Source organism: Oppia nitens, unplaced genomic scaffold (assembly GCF_028296485.1).
Source record: "Oppia nitens isolate AA-2021 unplaced genomic scaffold, nextdenovo-longstitch-racon4-pilon3 scaffold24_pilon_pilon_pilon, whole genome shotgun sequence".
Lineage (NCBI taxonomy): Eukaryota > Metazoa > Arthropoda > Arachnida > Sarcoptiformes > Oppiidae > Oppia > Oppia nitens.
In genome coordinates, this window is record NW_026533204.1 from 928,365 (window position 1) to 942,972 (window position 14,608).

General features: G+C 30.9%; 4 protein-coding genes across 4 annotated transcripts; 2 read left to right on the top strand and 2 right to left on the bottom strand.

The window, feature by feature from the left end:
• The first annotated feature begins 5,396 nt into the window (after nt 1-5,396).
• On the top strand, nt 5,397-6,898 carry LOC128953905 (methionine aminopeptidase 1D, mitochondrial-like). Its single transcript, XM_054299440.1, has 4 exons — nt 5,397-5,835; nt 5,919-5,959; nt 6,086-6,249; nt 6,314-6,898. The coding sequence occupies exons 1-4, from the start codon at nt 5,455-5,457 to the stop codon at nt 6,763-6,765; spliced, it is 1,038 nt and encodes a 345-aa protein (XP_054155415.1). The 5' UTR covers nt 5,397-5,454; the 3' UTR covers nt 6,766-6,898.
• Nucleotides 6,899-7,898: 1,000 nt separating this feature from the next.
• Nucleotides 7,899-10,306, bottom strand: LOC128953882 (rab GTPase-binding effector protein 1-like). The gene is made up of 6 exons (XM_054299417.1): nt 10,035-10,306; nt 9,689-9,932; nt 8,756-9,613; nt 8,562-8,678; nt 8,356-8,466; nt 7,899-8,243 (listed from the first exon to the last, which is right to left on the bottom strand). Exons 1-6 carry the CDS (start codon nt 10,076-10,078, stop codon nt 8,076-8,078), a joined length of 1,542 nt encoding a protein of 513 aa, XP_054155392.1. The 5' UTR covers nt 10,079-10,306; the 3' UTR covers nt 7,899-8,075.
• Nucleotides 10,307-10,693: 387 nt separating this feature from the next.
• LOC128953996 (histone H3-5-like) lies at nt 10,694-11,345 on the top strand. Its single transcript, XM_054299551.1, has one exon. The coding sequence runs from the start codon at nt 10,787-10,789 to the stop codon at nt 11,297-11,299; it is 513 nt and encodes a 170-aa protein (XP_054155526.1). The 5' UTR covers nt 10,694-10,786; the 3' UTR covers nt 11,300-11,345.
• A 220-nt stretch (nt 11,346-11,565) lies between these two features.
• LOC128954092 (poly(A) RNA polymerase gld-2-like) lies at nt 11,566-14,037 on the bottom strand. The gene is made up of 6 exons (XM_054299659.1): nt 13,785-14,037; nt 13,592-13,712; nt 12,963-13,511; nt 12,752-12,895; nt 12,521-12,649; nt 11,566-12,459 (listed from the first exon to the last, which is right to left on the bottom strand). The coding sequence occupies exons 1-6, from the start codon at nt 13,818-13,820 to the stop codon at nt 11,600-11,602; spliced, it is 1,839 nt and encodes a 612-aa protein (XP_054155634.1). The 5' UTR covers nt 13,821-14,037; the 3' UTR covers nt 11,566-11,599.
• Nucleotides 14,038-14,608: the final 571 nt, after the last annotated feature.

The window sequence follows — 14,608 nt, forward strand, 5'->3', positions numbered from 1 at the left end:
GATAGAAAAATGTTATGTAAAAAAATATTACTGTATTTATATTAATAAATATTTCATAAAAACTATAAATATATACTATATATATACTGTATATATAGTTTAGATAATAATAATAATAAAAACTTTTACATTTCTAATGAATATAATATTTATCATAATAATAATAATAATAATAATAATAAATTAATACATTTATTTTGTTAATAACATTGTAAAACATATGAGTATATAATGCAGAGATGATAATAATAATACTGTAAAACATTTATTTGTGATTTCATTTTCAGATATCAATCACAATTGCATAGTGTATCCCAAAGCAACTGTTGCTGTCGTAATGATATTATTATTATTATTATACAGTATTAATAATAAATAGATATTTTTTATGTCTACAAAAAAACTATTGTTTTTTTGTGTTCATTTACACCACAGTTGCTGTTAATAAATATCAATACCCACTGTACCTGTAGATAGCAACTGTGTGTGTGTGTGTGTGTGTGTGTGTGTGTGTCTGTCTAACGTAGTATAATATACTTTATTTATTATTAATAGGTATAAATACTTTATTATTATTAAATATTTTTATTTTAATACTATATGATGATAATAGTAACAATATCCGTAATAATTAAAATAATAGTTTATCTCTCTATTATTTAATTTGACATTAATTATAAACTAGTATAAACGATATATAATTAATATATATATTTAAGAAAAAAATTAGTTAATTATAATTAGTATTTTAAATTTATTAAAAAATAAATTTTGAATAACTAATTTTTAAATAACTTTACTAGATTATTTTATTTTGGCATCACCATAAATATATATAATTTTTAAATTTATTATATCATAAATAATTCAAATATAGTATAATAAATTATTTTTCAATTTATTAATAATCTATAGTATATTACAAATGATAACAGAAAAAACTGTAAATTTTTTATTAATAAATTTTAAAAGTTAAAAAAATTTGATTTAATAATTAGAATTGAGTGGTATTCAGCTATTTTTTAAAAAAAAATTACTAATAAATAAATAAAATAAATAATTATTTATAACCAAAATTTAAAGTTTACAATAAAAGGGTTAACTTATTAATCAACTTTTTAAAAAATATATTTACTATAAAACACCTAATTATAATTATAGAATGTAAAGTTAAATTAGTTTTAAAAAAATAATTTAATAACTTTGCTTGTATAGTTTTTAAAAAAAAAAATATTTGTAAACTATTGTACTCTACTGTACTACAATAGTATATGATTATTATCACTAAAAAAAGTTTCATATTTATAGCGAAACACACTATTGTTTTATTTTATTTTTTCTAATTAATAATACCTGTATATTTGAAATACAGGTATTGTACTTCAAAGCTATGTTAAGCTTATCATAATTTATATCTATATAAATCATATGTAAAAAGTGAGTGATTAAGAGAGAGAGAGAGAGAGAGAGAGAGAGAGAGAGAGAGAGAGAGAGAGAGAGAGAGAGAGAGAGAGAGAGAGAGAGAGAGAGAGAGAGAGAGAGAGATTTAATATCAATGTTAATAAAGTATAAATTATTAATTACTAATACTAGTAGTGATGATAATCAAAATAAATTATTAATTTTTTTTCAACAATAAAATTAAGCAGAAAAATGACATTTCATATGTATATTGAATACAATTAATATTATTTTCCAAATTGCAATGCATTTCTACACTTATATTAAAATATTATACTTAATATTAGTTTACGTTTTTATGATATTTTAGTTCCGCTTTAATAAGTTTTATGAGACCTTTGATATCGACTTAATTGTAAATATAATTAACAACAAAAAAATTGTTTATAAATATTAGTTAAAGTGAATCAACTTTCTTATATGAACTCTCTCTCTCTCTCTTTCTCTCTCTCTCTCTTTCTCTTTCTCTTTCTCTTTCTCTCTTCTCTCTCTCTCTCTCTCTCTCTCTCTCTCTCTCATACATACATACAATGATAGATAAAAAAAAGATAAAATAAAATAATTGCCAAATCATATATAAAACATTGCAATGTTGAACTAAAAATATATTACATTAAAATCAACGACAATAACCATAATTTATTTATTTTTAAAAAAATGTATGAGTCATTGATATATAGATAACTAAAAAAAACTATTTCAGGTAAGTTATATAATAATTTATTAATGTTGTTAATAACCTGATAGTACTTATCAATTGAAGTTTTAATTTAATTAATTAATTATTTTTTTTGTGGTTATAGTCATCATTTTTTAGCATGCTCATATTATATAATAACTGATAAATAAATAAACTAATAAATAATAAAATATCCTATTTTTTATTTAAAAAAAACTTAAGTAATAACAACTTATGATTTACAATCAACAACAACAACAAAATATTTGTATTATGTAAGTGTTACTATGGATAAATAAAATTGGTACTAGGCAAATAATTTTATTTAGAAATAATCAAAATTAATCATATAGTTTGCTATATAAAAAAACAATATATAAATATTTATATAAATTTAAGATTTAATTAAACAATTCACACCTAATAAATAAATAAATATCTTATTATATATTTACATAGTATCACATGTTTTAATAATAATAATATTATATTTTATCATGATTAATTGCTAAAAACAGTAAATGACTATGTATAAATAAATAAATAAATAAATTTACTGTTTTTACAAAAATGATAAATGCAAATTATATATATAATCTTAACTAAATTTTGATTGTTAATTATAATAATATCAAATTTGATTTGATTATAGCAACTATAGGTAATAATTATAAAAAAAAATTTTTTTTTCCAGTATATGTATCCAAACCATACTTATACCGCCAACAACACTGAGGATGACTACCACTGCAACAGTAGTTCATTGAACAGGGATTCGAGTATTTTCACGAACTCCTGAAATGAGATCGTATATGAATTCTATAAGTCTGTCTATTTGTCTGTCTATTTGTCTGTCTATTTGTCTGTCTATTTGTCTGTCTATTTGTCTGTCTATTTGTCTGTCTATTTGTCTGTCTATTTGTCTGTCTATTTGTCTGTCTATTTGTCTGTCTATTTGTCTGTCTATTTGTCTGTCTATTTGTCTGTCTATTTGTCTGTCTATTTGTCTGTCTATTTGTCTGTCTATTTGTCTGTCTATTTGTCTGTCTATTTGTCTGTCTATTTGTCTGTCTATTTGTCTGTCTATTTGTCTGTCTATTTGTCTGTCTATTTGTCTGTCTATTTGTCTGTCTATTTGTCTGTCTATTTGTCTGTCTATTTGTCTGTCTGTCCGGTGTCCCACGAGGACATAGGTTCGAATCCACACTCTGCTACACATTTTTTTTATTTTTATTTTTTTCTTTCTTAAGTTAAGGAGTTCGTATGGAAATGCTTTTGAAGCATTCTCAACTGGTTTTTTTTTAATATAATAACATTAAAATGCAATGTATTGCTATCAGTGTGAGTATAGCACTGAATGCTAACTACACTGTCGATTGAAACATTGTTTTGCTATATATTAGCAAAAAATAAAATAATTTGCAGTACAGTAAGTGTCAACAAAATTAAATCAAAATTAATAAATATATTAACATTATATTTATATAAATTTTAATAAATTTGACAAATAGATAAATTTAAATCGTACATAAAAAATTCAAAAATAGTACTATATATACAGTATATTGTATTGTATACTATAAACTATTAACTAAATATTATAAAGGGTTAAAAAAATAATTTTATTAATAAAAGTTTATTTTTGAATGAATAATGTATTTGATTAACATTACTATACAGTGTATAATATACACTAAATTTATATTACACTGTATATTATACACTACGTAAAAAAGTTAAATTCAAAAATCTATCATGATCTGTGTTGGCAGAGACAAACAAATGTTTGTATAATACAATGTAAAATACATGACCAATTTTATTTACAAAAAAATTTAGCGCCACCTAGTGCTAAAAGCATTGATATAAGCTAAGTAAATCATGTTTTATAATAAATATAGATATCAATATTATTATTTTTTATTGAATTTCATTTTTTTCTTAATTTAAATTATTTGATTATTATAACTTAGAAAATAACGATTATTATAATAATAAATGCATTTTCTAGAAATTATATTTTTACTAAATATTATAAAATAAATAATTTTTTTTTGACATAATATACAGTATATTAGTTTTAAAATTTCTATAATACATGTACAGTACATTGTATTTTACTGTATTATATACAAAGTCAAAATTCAAAACCATGTATTTTTCCCAACCCTGATAACATCATAACATAGCCTATAGTATAGGCCCTATACTCACACTGATTGCTATATAATACCTGTATTTAGTCCTAAAACCTAACAAACCATTTAAAAGCAAAATATCTCTGTCTATATATATTAACACAAATATAATAATAGATTTAATCAAACAAAATGAGTGATAATTTTAATCAAACAATTGATTTAATGAAACAAATGGACCAAAAGATAATACAATTGAATGATTTAGAATTGGATTCATTTCGTCGACAATTACGTGAAGACAAAAACAATTTGATAAATGATTTTTGTGAAGAGTTGCTGATATCAGACAAATCAAAGATCAGACAAATCATTCAAAATGAAGACTTAATTAAACTATATTTCGATCGACTTCTTGTCTCTGATGGCAATACTGACCATCAAATGGATGACTATTTTTTGCGAACAAACGAGTCGTGTCAGCAATTGTTGGCCAAATTGTTGACATCGATGGCAACAATGGAGACAACAGCCGCCGCCGCCGCCGCCAACAACAACAACAACAACAACAACTTATCAACCGAACCGGTGGTCGACATCAAACACTCTACCGATTTGTTGGCCAAAGTTTTAAACGATTTTCAGACAATATCATCGAAATCGATGGCCGAAAATGATATCAAAATGTTTGAAGCGAAACAAATGATGAATAAATATGTTAACAAAGATCTCATGACATTTGATGATCACTTCAACTAAATCTTTCGTTTTCAAGTTTTCAACAATTTTAGTAATTATTTTGTTTTAATATATGAAATATATATTTGGTTTTTTTTAAAAACTTGTTTTTAATAGCAATTAAATTATATTTAAAAAATTCAAAAAATAATAGCAATTTTATATACAAATATTTTTTGCGTTATTCAACAAAAAAATAATAATATAATAATTAAACATATTTTTTTTAATTGAATAATAATAATATATTTTTAATAATAATTATTAACTAATAATTAAATTCCCATTAAATTAGCTAAAAAAAGCTATAAATTAAAACTTTTATTTAATTATCACTCTATTGTTAGTGCCATCTGTTATAACACATGTTATACACAGTATATAAACAAACAAAACATTAGATAACAAACACTGCAATCAAATTCAATATACAAAACAATGTTTGGTTGTCTGCGATCACTAATACTACCGACGACTGTATCGGCGACCAAAACAGCGGTCACTTGTTGTCTCAAGAGGCAGATTGTCGGCCATCGTAAACACTCGGCGTTGTTGATTGCCTGTTGCGGCCAACGCCGTCAGTTGACTAACGGCGGTTGGATCGGCGGCGACCAATACGAAGTGGTCGAACCGCACGAATGGACACCACATCGGCGACACTTTGCAGCCGATATTCAGCGGCCAGATTATGCCGATACGGGTGTGGTAGCTGCCAAAGATCCGAACGTTTTGATCAAATCGAAAGCCGAACTGATCGGTATCGCCGAAGCGTGCAAAGTGGCCAAAACTATACTCAACGAAGTTGGTCAACAATTAACGGTAAGCGGACAGCGTATGTGTAGTGTTTAGCATTGGATCAGCTCTCAAGACATTATTATTTTTTGTTTATTTGTTATGAATAGGTTGGCGTTACCGGCGAAGACATCGATGACATGGTTTACGAGTTGTGTAACAAATATTCTTTAATTGATTGTTTAAACTTAAATAAAAAAACATCACTTTCTAACTGATCCAATGACAGGTTATTATATTTATTTATTAATCAATTGTATTGATTGTCTTTAATTAGTCTTTGCCAAAAATATCGATGCTATCCATCGCCACTGAACTATAACGGCTTTCCAAAGTGTGTGACCACATCGGTAAACAATGTGGCCGTTCATGGTATACCCGATCGGCGGGAACTGGTGGCCGGCGATGTTATTACAGTTGATGTTAGTGTCTATTATAAAGGTATATAAATAAAGATTTTATTTTATTTTCCCGCTATTAATGTTATCTAATGATTGATTAACAGGTTTTCACGGAGACTGTGCCCATACGTACCCGATCGGCGACTATGTGTCGGACAGTACTTACCATTTGATAAACGTTGGCCAACTGGCACTGTACGAAGCTATCAACGTTTGCCGCGACGGTGTAAAACTATCGGCAATCGGGCGTACCATCGAATCGCTAGCTAAAGAGTACGGCTATTCGGTAATCGGCGATTTTTGCGGTCACGGCATTGGCCGCCAGCTGCACGAACTGCCGCAAGTGTTGCACATCGATCATCCATCTAGTTTTACCCTAAAAGAAAACATGTGTATAACTATCGAACCGGTTATTACCGAAGGTTCCGACAAAGTGGCCACCGATTCGCAAGATGGCTGGTCAGTGTTGACTGTAGACAATCGCCGTACCGTACAGTTCGAGCACACCATTTGTATTACACGAGACGGGGCTATCATTTTGACCGAAATTGATTGAAACTATTCATTGTCTTATATTTGTATATAAATTTGTTTGTTAGTTAAAACTATACTTTAATTATCAATGCATTCAATTTACAGTAGTTTTATATACACTATATTATTATTAATCATTAAATTAAAAAAATTAATTACCCTAAATGTATAATAACTTTTTTAGAGTCAATTTTTTAATAAATAATATATCATTATAAATTAATAATTAAATAAAAAATATTTTGTTTTGAAAGTTGTCATATATTTTAAATACTTTATATATTAAATATGATAATTATCAAGATGAATTTTCTAGACAGTAAAAAGTTAYCAAATTTTTGATATTATTATAATTCTCAGTTAATTAAAAATTTTATTTTATTAGTATTTTTTTTAGTTAATATCATATTTACAGTATTAAGCTGTATTATACACTATATAATGTATTTTATTAATTTATATATGATATATATATATATATATACTGTATATACAAATGTGTTTTTTTTGTACCATTTACCTTGATAGGCAATACAAGTTAAATTTAATAATAATAATTTTATCTAGCAACAAATATACAATGTATAATTAAAAAAAACACAATTTAAATGATAACATTACCGTATAAAATACTACTAGTATTTAAAAATTGCAAAAAAAAAATAATAATATAACAAATCATTTTTCTAGATTAATAACAATTTTAATATACCGTAATATACTGTATATATAAAAAAATAAATAGTAAACAAATTTAGATATCAATTGACTAGTTATGAGAGAGAAATTGAAAACAKATATATAATATATCAATTGACTAAACAAAATGAAATTTAAAAAAAACTACTAAATATTTATATTATAATATATATATATAGAAATAAATAAATTATTGGAATAATTATCAAGCTTATTTGTTTTTCTAATTAACTATATAAATTAATTTGATATACCGGTAATCAATATAAATCAAATTAAATGGACGCTAAAAGATAATAATAATAAAATATATTAATTTAATTTTTTTATGCATAAAAAATAAATTTCAACAAAAACAATTACCGGTACGGTAAATTAATTGTTAATAAATAAACTTGGAATATTTATTATTAGATTTATAAAATAATAATAATATTAATAAAAATCTATACGGGGCGAAAAACAAAATTCAAAAATATTAATAAAAATAAAGTGTAACAAAAAAACACTTTTTATCAAAAAGTCAAACAATAATCAATCATTCAATCATTGAATGATATGGAGAGTCATGCGTACAATAGGAAGGGTGAGAAGGTTAGGCGTCAGTCGGGTCGGGTAACTATCACATCACCATCACGTAGGACTCTGTGGAGCTTCGTTGACAAACCAACAGGCCGTCTGTTTGTCCAACAGTGTATGACAGACACCGCACACTTTGAATGGCCGGCTTTTTGGACCACTATAGATGACTTTGCTATTGCAATCCGTACAGAATACACGACCGCAATGACAACAATGTGACTACAATATTGAGTAAAAATAATGGTTAACCATCACGTYTAAGGAGGGGGGAAGTCGWGCATTTATTAGATAGGAGACGGGAGGTGGGGGCTGGGAGATAGACAACACAGACCTTTTCTTTTTTCGAGTGAAACTGTTTCTTACARGTATTACACTCGCCGACATCGTCCTCGTGTTGCCACCGAACTTCATTATCCGATTGTCGAATTTTTTCCAATTGGATCTAGTAATTGATTGTCGAATAAATAAGAAGATACATTAAGTTTTATTTAAAACCAACTGTCCATCAAACAGATAACCCAACAACAACAACAATACCTGTAACGATTGGGACAGTTTAACAAAATCCTTTTGAACCGCTTCACTATTGTCCAGTTCCTGTTGTAAGCTTTGGACACGATTTCTTAGATCACCATTATCTGACTCAAATTTTGTCTTTGTCATTGAAAAAAAATAAACACAACAATTAGTTCCCAATTGATCCCAACAAGAAAAAAATAGATGAGACATACCTTAGTGGCGTTGAGATCATTGATTTGTGCGGTCAACTCCTGAAGTTTCTGYTGAGTAGACTCCTTGTAGAGCTGGGAATCGCGTAACTCCCGATCCGATTGGTCACACCGTTGCCGCAGCTCATGRAGTTGTATCTCCAATGACTCTTTCGTAGACCTTAGCATATCATTCTCGTGGGACAACTCTTCTTCAAATCGATCTTTCGCTTCCTGTTCGCCGGCCATCTGTTCTTTAAGGAACAGTATYTCACTTTTTAGTGTCTCATCGTTACGCTCTTTGGCCACCAAAGTGGTGATCAGTTCTTCCCTGATCTTTAGCCACTGGAACTGCATTTCGCTAATATCTTGTGGCAAATCAATGGTCTCGTTCTGCAGTACTTGACTTTTGGCCACATGTTTGGCTAACAAATGTTCGTTGTCTTTCTGGAGGCGTTCCATTTCGCGGGTCGTTTCCTCCATCTGACCCATCAGATTGACAATAATATCGTTGGCCTCTTTGCGCAGTTCTGAGTGACTTTTGCTCAACAAATCGACATTTCGTTGACTTTCATCGAGTCTCAGACAAAGTTCGCGTATCTCTTTGTCATTGTTTTTCAAGTCTTCGTTAAACTTTTCCTCCAGTTCTGATCGAAAGTGTTGCTCTTTCTTCAGTTCGTCTCGTAGTCCACGAATGGTCTTTTCGTGAGCTTCGAGCTGAAGACTAATAACCACTTCGTTGTACTGCATCTCCTGTAGTTGAATCTCATAGTTGTTGCACATCTCACACGACATTTTCAGCTTCGGACCGGTTGTTGTTGTCGCCGACGATGCTATAGATATCATACTCTGAGTGTCGGCATTAATGGTACTATCGATAGACTATATGTAAATCGGAAAGACAAACAAGTATTGGATATCAGCTGACGATGACCTTTGAATATGACAACAACAAACCTCTTGTTGATGAATATGACTGTTGTCCTCATTATCACCACCACCATCACCACCGTCGCAGATGGTCTGCTGATTGGGGCCACAACTGTAGTCACTGCTGCTACTGCTGTCGGTAATGTCGTTCTTAACCGTAGCGGATATCATATCGATGTCGTCAGTAGCGATGTCATCGCTGGTTGTAGTGGTGGCGTCGGTGGCTATGATCGGGTCGTTTAGTGTCATCGAAATAGACCTTTTTCTTAGTCTAAGAGCGAGAGAGAGAGAGAGAGAGAGAACAAACCAATTATGATATACATATGTATAACAATCACTATCATCGACGCGTTAAGACATCGCTGACACTAACTTGTTGTCCAACACTGTCTCCGGTATGTTAGGCGTCGATCCCATTGTTTTTAACACTAATGTCTTGAATCGGTGGACATCTGTTGCTATAATCTATAAACGATATCTTCTTCTTATTCTTCTTGTAATTCTTCTTCTTTTTTTCTTCTTCAATGATTATTCTCATGCAAATCGGTTGGTAAACAAACTGATTGATTGATTATCTGTTTGTCTGTCTCTCACTTACTTACTTGAGATGTAGAAATCAATTACCACTTTAAGACACTTTAAGATTAATTATCAATAAAATTGTTTAAAACAATATATTTATTAATAAATAAATAAATATTATTATTATTATTATTATTATATCATTGCATATATAATATCGGATGACATTCACAAACAGTATTACATTATAGATATATAATATAAACAGTAAATTATTTTTTTATTAATAGCCAATCAGCGTACAGCATACATACATATTCATACTAAACGTTACCATAAATATAAAGTACATTTGATTTGTTGTACTTTATGTTTACTGTATTATTAGTATTAGTATTAAATAGTAGTATTTATTTTTAATATAAAAAGGGAACTAAATATACTGTATATATATAGTGTAATGTTGTTTGTGAATAGGTTTGACAAAATAAAAATTGTTATTTTATTTGAAATGTTTTGTGTTTTTGAATGACTGTTGTGTTTGTAATACATTTGATATAAACAGTGACCACTTTTTTTGTTTGTTTATAATCACCCGAACTAATGACCCGAACACCGGCCAAAGTGGTTTCGTCGCCTGCAGGTGGGCCGAAATGGACACCGACTGGTGCCCGTGCGTTGGCCCGCAAGTCAATTGGCGGTCGATCGAGTAGTGGCGCCAAAAAACGTAAACAACAAAAGCCTGGCCGCCGGGTCGATGCCGACGGCAATCCGCTACCGGCAGTGGCATCGGGTCGAGCACATAGACGATACCGGCCGGGAACAGTGGCCTTGCGCGAGATTAGACGCTTTCAGGCCACCACTGATCTGCTGATGCGAAAGTTACCGTTTGCCCGATTGGTACGCGAAGTACTACAGGACATGTATCCGTCGAATCCGATTCGCTGGCAGTTGCGGGCATTGTTGGCCCTACAGGAAGCCTCCGAAGCCTATCTGATTGGTATGTTTGAGGACACCAATCTGGTGGCCATCAATGCCAAACGTGTTACAATTATGCCACGCGATATCCGAGTCGTACGCCGTATTCGCGGTGTCGGCGATCCCGGCAACCGATAGACGTGGTGGCCAACGGTGCTGCCGATTGGCGGGTTTATCACCAATAAATACATCGAATAATTGTTTTATTGATTTATATATTAATAATTGATCGATAATTTTCATTCACCTTTGATTTGATTTAATTAATTCATTTTTAATTATTATTTAATGCAATTATTTTATTTTAATTTTTTTAAATCATATATATATTTCTATAATTAAATTTCTATACAATTGTATAATAGTTTTTCAATTATAATAATACTAATTATATAAATTTAATATAATATCCGGTCATAGCCTCAGACACCAGTGTGTTTAGGCAGTAGTGGACAGATAATGTTGGCCAGCGTCGGGCTTTTTCTGCGGTGTCCGACTGCTGCCAGCGGCTGCCGCCGATTTGTTGTTCTTATCGGATGTGCTGTCGTGTCGGATACTGCCGCGTCGGCCACGACTACCGATACTACGTTGACTATCGGAACGATCGCGGCGTTGTTGTTGATAACTTCGTTGACTGTCTGAGCGACCGTAACGTTGATAACTTTGTTGACTATCTGAACGATCGTAACGCTGTTGTTGATAACTTCGTTGACTGTCTGAGCGATGACGGTCATAACCACTACTGCCGCCGCCGCCGATGGCGTCTCTACCACCGCTATTGTGGACATTGGCGCTCGATTTTTGGTCATTTTTGGACATTACATACTGATTGATATCGTTGTCGTAGTCGTTACCCTTGCCGGCCGATGTCATAATCGATGATAACTTCTGGATTCGACGCAACGTGTAATGGCTAACCCGGAAGACACTGGTTATCCTCTCGAAGATAACATCGTCGTAGACCGAACGGGCCGTATTGGTCCGATTGAACGGCTCTTCAATCGACAACAGTTTCCAATGGCCGTAAGCATTCTCATCGGATTTGTATCGCTGGACAATGTGTTTCGGCAATACGTGAGCCAATCGGACACTAATAGCGTCTTTTGTATAGCAAAAGTTGTACGAATAGTACTCAAGAAATCCAAGCAACAGGTGTTTCAATGATGAAGTGTTGTCTGATTTCCATTGTTTTGGTCGCCGATTGGCTGTCTGTCGGAGCGACTGGATGGTAGAATCAGTCCGATAGCGTCCGGCGTCCAATTGTTGGAGACATGGCAATACTGGCGGCGAACAGGCGTCTAAAATGATTAATATTTGGTTAGCTATTAGGCGAAAGAACAGGAGGACAGGTATACTGACATTGAAGATAATGGATGACCATYAGCACCAGGCTATAGCTCGAGATGGACTTGTTGTAGGCGTCGTTGATGCCATTATCCCGGGCCCAGGCCTTGACCACCATTGCCAGTGGCTGTACTCTCCAATCCACTGTATTAAATAGGAGGGAGGGAGGAKAGGGTGGGTTAGAACAGSAAACCGGTATATCACCAGTGACTGACACTGGRTGGRTGTTTCAATACACGCTCATACATTTGGTATAGTCGTGGATCAGTTGGGTGTTRCGTATGGATACCAGTTTGTTGACGTTAAGTGTCACTTCAATACCCGATATACGGTCCACAAACTTAAGGATCGGTACTTTAGCCATAATTATTTGCATATTGAGTACGAAATCTATTTAAAAAAAAAAATATAAAGAAAATTATAAATCAATGGATAGGGATGTTATTCAATGGATTACTGTAGCCTTTGAGAACTTCCCGCACTTTTTCCAGTACAGGAAGCGACGGATCATTGGACGAGCCGTTCACTGAATTAGTGTCTTCAATRCTGTCGATGGTTTGATTCAATTTGGATGACTCGTCCTCTTTGTCCTCCTTTTCTTCGTTGGAGATTTCCTTTATCTTCTCCTCCTTTATGGACGTATTGAGCTCAGTTACCTCCTTTACCACATCCTCCTCTTCCTCCTCCACCACCACATCCACGTCCTTAATCTTTGGCTCTTTTTTGACTTCCCCGTCAGTCTCTTTTGTTTCCTCATCGACGACCACTTTAGGATTGGCTTCYTCTTCTTCATGACCAGACTTTTCGGGACTTTTTGGCGTTTCTACCGTTTTTGCTGTCGTATCCAACGAATCAGTCGTCGGTTTATGGTCGTCATCGGTCGTCGCGGCTGAACCGCTAGCAGTTGCTGCTGGATTCGCTTCGTTCATTACCAAACAGATATCGACGTCAGACTTATTGCTGGCCAGACCRTTGTTTGTCGAGCCGACGATAAACAATTGCACGTCTACGACAACATCGTGGGTCATACAATAATAACAATCTAGTCATACAAACCACATCCACGGGTGGATATTCATTACATACCATAATTGGCAAAGTTTTGAGTCAATATCTTTTGGAGKGCGTCTCGCAAACGRTTCTTACGGGTCAACAGATCAGTCGTTTGACAGTTGTCTTCAAAGAACTTCCAGACCTCGCGCGACAACTGGACAATTGGTGGAAAGTTATGTWWAAAAAAGGATAGGGATTTAAATATATTATATATACTATACTATACCCGATCTCTTTTGTTGGGCATATTTCTAGAAGCCATAGTAGTTATATAATAATATASCAGTCAAATCAGTTTTATAATTAATACTACTAATTATTAATTATACTGTATTAGCGATATCACAAATTGAAGAAAAAAAAGAAATATTTATTTTTTAATAATAATATTAATAAACTGATTGACTATAAAATAATGTCTTTAACTCCGTTAAAGTGGTCTCTAAAGTGTCTGTCAAACAAATGAGGACTACTATATGATTGTAGTCTATATTTATAATATTAAWTTTTTTGTTAAATGTGTGAAAATTTTTTAATTRATATAACTTAAACACTAGTCAAAACACTAGAGTTTATATTTTTTATTTGCAATTTATTAATAGTTAAAAGTGATTTTTTATATATATATTATTAAGTTATAAATTATTACTAAATACTAAAAATTAATTAGACTATTAGTAAATCTTAATAACAAAMCAGTAATTATTATATATATATATATTTTAATAATATTAACCAAATGGTAATTTTTAAACTTAAATTTTATATTAATGTTATAAAGAAAATAAATATAACTTTTAATACGCAAAAATAATGATAGTTGATAATTTTTTTAAAAAATAAAACAATTTTATTTTCATATTTAAATAATATATAACATATAATTACTAAATATTAATTATTAAGACATATATTATTTTTTTTAATTATTAGCAAATAATTTTATTTATAACTACTCAATACAAATTATATACAATRCTCATTTACAGTATATATTGGATATTATTTTAATAAAAATTTTCACTTATTAATAATAAATTTTAMKTTAGA